This window comes from Mauremys mutica, chromosome 1 (assembly GCF_020497125.1).
Source record: "Mauremys mutica isolate MM-2020 ecotype Southern chromosome 1, ASM2049712v1, whole genome shotgun sequence".
NCBI classification, from domain to species: Eukaryota; Metazoa; Chordata; order Testudines; family Geoemydidae; genus Mauremys; species Mauremys mutica.
The window spans coordinates 63,157,271-63,163,320 of NC_059072.1; the positions used below are offsets into that span (position 1 = coordinate 63,157,271).

At 36.4% G+C, this 6,050-nt stretch overlaps 1 protein-coding gene across 3 annotated transcripts in view; it reads left to right on the plus strand.

Annotated features, from left to right (window-relative positions):
* The window catches only part of RASSF3 (Ras association domain family member 3), a 69,025-nt gene extending 65,399 nt beyond the window's left edge, over positions 1-3,626 (plus strand). For all 3 annotated transcript variants that reach the window (XM_045033168.1, XM_045033156.1, XM_045033161.1), the window contains exon 5: positions 1,693-3,626. In XM_045033168.1, coding sequence (XP_044889103.1) covers positions 1,693-1,842 — 150 coding nt within the window. In that variant the 3' untranslated portion in view covers positions 1,843-3,626. The remainder of the gene's footprint in view (positions 1-1,692) is intronic.
* The last annotated feature ends 2,424 nt before the right edge of the window (positions 3,627-6,050 follow it).

The following is a 6,050-nucleotide window of genomic DNA, read 5'->3' on the forward strand; positions in this document are numbered from 1 at the left end:
GATACACCTTTCTGAACAATTCACCTTGGGCTGAATTTTTCTATTCTTGGGCTCTGTTCAAGGCTGAATACATACTTTTGGAGTGAGTACGGGGTAAAGATGAGCAACATCTCTTCATGTTTTGAGTTCCGCAATGGTGAGAAAAACTTCCCTTTTTGAAAACAAACACTCCCGCGTCCCCAATACTAAAAAGTTACTAAAATTTGAAATTAAATAGTCCTCAAAGTACAGTACATCCACAACCAAGTTTTAAAATAACTGGTTGGATAATAAAATTATATAATTATGATAACTGAGTATTGAAGTTAGTGTGTAAATCATTTGTGAGCATACGGGGTATCTCACATTTATAGCAGCGTTTAATCAAAAACCCCACCCTCTTTGTGACATCACAATGTACATTTTCCCTGCCTCACCTGGCCAGGGGGTTGGCTGGTGCTGTTAGGCAGCTACTGGAATGGTTTGCATCACTCTGATTTGTAAATATTTCATTGAAACAAAATTTCCTCCACCCTCACCCCCAAAGCATATCCCACTGGGAATCAACAATTGGAAATGCTTAGGAACTAGGGACGAGTGTATCTCTAACCATAGTTAACCAAACATCAGCAGCAACTGCAAAGGTTGGAATTCTGCCCTCCCAATCCTTTTACCTCAGTCAGATGTGAAGTTCAAAGCCTACTTAGGACCATGTCAATACTAATATTATTAAGCATCAGAACATTTAAAAAAAGAGTTTTTGCATTTCATTTTCTTCTATGTCAGTGCAATGTTTTGAAAGTTCCAAGTTGTAATTTAAATTGTCAGTAAGCATGAAATGTAATGTAAATACAGCAACATTAACTGCTACTCTGCACATTCTGTATAGTTTATAGTATATTGCCATTTGTCAAAATGTATGCTACAAGAAAAACAGGGATAGAAATGTATACATATGTGTAACATGGCCAAGTTGATGTTTCTGTAGGAAACTTTATATTTCCTTTTTATTTTAACTGCGCAAATTTGTGTTAACTTGGCTTTTGTACACCATATAGCAGGAGTAGTCAATTATTTTTTGTCAAGGTCCACGTTTCTTGGTCAAGGTATAGTCCAGGTCAAGACTCCAGAAAACATAATTAAAAAAATAACAATAATAAGTAAATAAAAAGGTTCCGGAGTCAATTCAAAAGTGTCTGGTGCTCCGGATTTGGCCCGTGGTCTGCCTGTTTACTATCCCTGCCATACAGTAACACTGTTATTAGGATGTAGATGAAATTACTTAGTTCCAACTTTCATTCATTGACTTAATTAGGATTAAGTGGCTACCATCAAATTATAACTCAGTCTTGTGTCTGGAAATGTATTGTATTAATGTATTATTTGTTACAGGTAATGCTGTAAAAGAGTGTAGAGAAATGTTTTTCTTTTTTTTCCCCCCATTGTGTTTATTTTGTGGATTTGCAGACATTTCATGTGTAGTTAGATTCCCCATTGTTCCTCACAGAACAGAGAAGAGAAAAATTTAAAAAAGAAAAAAAACACAGAAGTTGGCAGGAGGGACCTCCAGCCTCGTTTGAAAAACTATTTTTAGCTCTTCTCTTGATGCAGAATAGATTTTGAGTTAACAGTGTCCCTTTAAAAATACAATCTGAGTAACTTGTGTATTTCCGGTTCACTACATCAGTCTTTCCCATTTTTTTTTCATGCCAGTGGGAAGCCTTTAGCCTTCCTGAACTGCAGAACTTCTTGCGTATACTGGACAAAGAGGAAGATGAGCAACTACAGATCTTAAAGAGGCGTTATGCAGCCTACAAAGACAAACTTGAAGAAGCCCTTGGTGGGGTGTGGAAACCAGGTTAAAGTGGGGCCAAAGAACACTCAAGAAAAATGCCATGGAGCATGCCAAACCCAAACGTACAGAACAGCAGCAAAGATTAGTTTTCTTTATTCAGAAGACTGGTTTGTGAAGCGAGGGTTACCTGTACTTTTCTATAGATTTAGACCCATAAATCAAGGCACTTAGAGTCTTGCACCTATAAATAAGGAATTCTGCATGTCTGTACATCAACTTGCAACCCCCTGTTGTGCCTTAGAGGGCTTTCCAGGTTACCTTTGTGTAAGCTCTGAATCGGTTATCTAGGATGCTAACAAATAAGAATTTTTTTACCACTTTTTATTATTTGCTTTAATATTAATGATAGCTTTAAAAGTAAGGAAGTGCAAATTGATCATTTTAAAAATTAATAAAACAGCTTAGCCATGTGTGAACAAAAATCAGATTGGAGCACTATGTTTGAGATTAAATAGATTTGCACTACCTTTCTGTTTTCAAATATTTACTGTGTAATTTGTGAGAAAACAGTTATAGGTGGAAAGGATGTAAAACCTTTGAGGTTCTGTGAAATTGTGGAAGGTTTTAAAATAGTCTTACTGGAGAAAGTAAAGAGCAAGTTGAAAAGAAGGCAAGAGCTGAGGAAGTGCTGTAATAGCTGATGGAAGATTGATGTAGAGTGGAAATACAAATATAGAAGAAGAAATGGAATTTTATTTTTTATAGTGAGTAGTTGTAAAAAAAAAGTTTTAGGATGTTCTAATATTGTGAATAAGTTTTAGAATTGTGTACATTCTCACTAGAATAGAAATGAGGATAATTAATACAAGTACTGGAATGGAAGGAAGGAAGGAAGGAAGCTAAATATTAGTGGAAATTAAACTGACTATATTGGAGAAAGCTAGTTCCTAAACATGTGAAAGCATGTGTGGTTTGAGATGTGCAACAAACTTAATGAGCTGTTATCTGCTTGAATTTTGAAACGTGGATAGTGAGTATATCTCATTTTTATAAGGAACACCCACCTAATTGGTCACTGAATGTCTAGATTAGAAATATAGATGCAGGTACACTGGTCTAACTGAAATCAGATCTTTCAACTGAGGTCAAAGAGCCATTTTTTAGGATGGACAGTTTGAAATTGTCCAATCTTATGAAGACATGAAAGCATCCTCCACTAGTGTGTTTACTTAAAGAGAAGTAGAATTTCTTGTTTGCATTTCCAAGGAAGCAGAGAATTAGAATATATTGGTCATGTTGTAGATGAATGGCTTAATAACTCCAGTTCTGATAATTAGAATTTTTTTCTACTAATTATATTTTTAAAAAATGGTCCAACAGCTAGTTACCAAATTCTGTACACTGCTGATTTACTTGATTAAGAGTAGGAAAAAAATGTAGCAAAAGAAAATTTTGTACTTTACTGTAAATGTAATTATTATTCTATCAGAAATATTTATCTAAAGAAGCACGTTCAAAGATACCAAAGAAATGGGTGTGCAATAAAAGCATGAAGAAGGTTTGAATAACTGAAAAGTTTTAGTCATAACCACATAGGGAGTGGTGATGGTGGTCAGGATTTATGCTAGCAAAAAAATGGATAAATAGTGATGACGATTCGAGAACAGCAATTGTTTCTCTTACTGTAAAGATGTTCATTGTGAATTCCCAAGGAATAGTTGACATTTTGGTGACACCTAGTGGATAGTCTGTGAAACTCCAAGCTGTTTCTGTTCTTTATACGAATTTGACATAATTGTGCCTTTGTTTCCTTTATTTAGTAATGAACAACTCCTTTTTTGAGGGGGGAGGTGGGGGGGGATATTTTTTGCAGACGCATCAAGACAATCATACATTTTAAAGTGTTAAGAGAACTTAAAAAGTAGGACTAACTATAAAAATATATATGGTATATCTTGTTTGTTTTTATTTTATTTCACATGTAACATTGTAGGGCATGTGGGGCGTTTATCATCAAAGTGAGACACTTTACCACAATGGTTCAGGGAGTACTTTTACATTTTGTTAACATTGTTTTTCTATAAATACTACAGCATATGGATGGGTATTCTATTAACATCCACTTAATTTATGTAGTGTTACCCATAACAATGTAATCATTAGATAATAGTTAACGTTGAACCATTTGTTCTTCAGATTTAAACACTGTTTGAGTCTGTAGTTTATAGATATGTGAAATTTTTTACTTGAACTAAATTATCTGTCTTTAAAGTGGGCATCTTCATTTGCTTTAGCCAAAACCTCAATCAGTGTCTTATGCACTACAAGTTTTAATTTGGAAAAAAACCCTTACTGTATTTTAATTTTGTCTTAGTCCACAGTTAATTGTTAAGACTGTTTTGTTTTATTTTTGTACACACTGGTTACTACAACAGCTTTAATTTAAATGAAATGGTCAAATCTGGCCCATTTTTTTTCTTTTTAATTTTATTATCAAATGATCAAGCTGTCAAACCTTTGTTGCAGAACTGTTTTGTATTCATTATGTGATGGTACCAGAATTATGATTAAATGACCTGGGGGCAATGCAGGGAAACCTTTAAAATTTATGTCTTAAAAAAAAATTATACTATTTATAATTTTGACAAGTTTAATTTTATTTTTATAGGGAAGTTTTTGTTCCCCTTGATGTTGTTATTGAAATGGCAAATGATAGTTCCATTATTAAAGTTGAAGTTGGCAGTACTTTGTCATTTGTGTGGTGTTTACTTACCTTGCTAATATTGTATTACCTGAAGTTCAAGTTGTGTTCATTTAATGCTAAACAAGACCTCTTTATAAGGAAGCTACTTGGCAAAATACAGCCTCCTTTTAAGCACAAATTAAGATTTATTACTCTGGGAGGAATTCTGCGCCAAAAAATAAAAAAAAATTCTGTGCACATTATTTTAAAATTCTGCAAATTTTATTTGTCAAAATAAGACTACATAATTGAAACTGCCAACTTATTTCAAAATACCTGTCAGCAAGTATGTCTGTAAGACACACACAGAAATTCCCCCAGGAGGAGAAAGTTAAAGAAACCCCTATGATAACCCAGTTCCTGTTTCTCTGTCCCCTCCCCTCCAGAGCCCAGCTGGGGGGCCAGACACCCGCAACCCCCCCCCCAGCCCAGCTGCAGCGCCCCCCCATTGCCCAGATACCCGCACCTCTTTCCCCCCAGAGCCCAGTCATAGGGTCCTCCAGCCGAGACACCCACCCGCACTCCCCCAGAACCCAGCTGCAGGGCCCCCCAGCCCAAACACCCACCCTCTCTACCCCTCAGAGCTCAGGGATCCAGAGGGAAAAACAGCCTGATGCTAAATCCCGGGCTTGGGTGGAGTTTCCTGTGTGCACCACTGCCTCCTTCCTTCAGGGCATGCTGGGAACTGAAGCTGCTGGGAACCCTCTAGCTCTCTCCCCTTCCCCCAGCAGTGTCTTCTATGTGAGAGCTGAGCAATGCTGGGTCCAGCGGCCCCTAGTGGCGGCCAGCAGCACTGCAGCCCATTTCTGTGGGGGAAAGGAAATTTTGCATGCACAACATTAATTTCTGCAAAACTCTGCATTGCGCAGTGGTGCAGAATTCCCCCAGGAGTAATTTATCTGAGACAAGAAATATTTACTTTGGTATATATGTGCACACTATCAGCATAAAGTTTATTTTTTATTTTGTCTCCTGGTTTGATTAACAATATAAGCACTCACACTGGCTTAGTAGACAGAGTATTGGATTCGGATTCTGGAGATTTAGGTTCTGTTCCCACCTCTGCTATTGTCATCCTGGGTGACACTGGGCAAGTCACTTCACCTTCCTGTTCCTTAGTTTTCCTATCTGTAACATGGAGGTAACAAGGAACAGGGAGGTGAAGTGTAAAGCACTGTGAGATCTAATGATGAAAAACGCTACTTAAAAGCTAACTGCTATTTAATTACTTATAAATCAAAAGAAAAATTCCTTGTCTCCTAAGAACCTTGTTACAAAAAGGCTTAATTCGGTACATTATTTTCTAGCACCAGCACTTGGATTAAGGGTGCTTTGAATTTGTAAGGGACATGCTCAATTCAAAGGTGGCCCAAAATTTAGGTTTTGGAAGAACATAATTTTACGAAACATGAGACCAGAAGAAATGTTTGCATGGATTGTTTTCTTTAAAATTCCAATAGTAAGGGTAGTTTTTAACAAAATAAACACTTTCTTTGGTAATGGTTGTAACTCTAAACATTGCAACATTGAGAT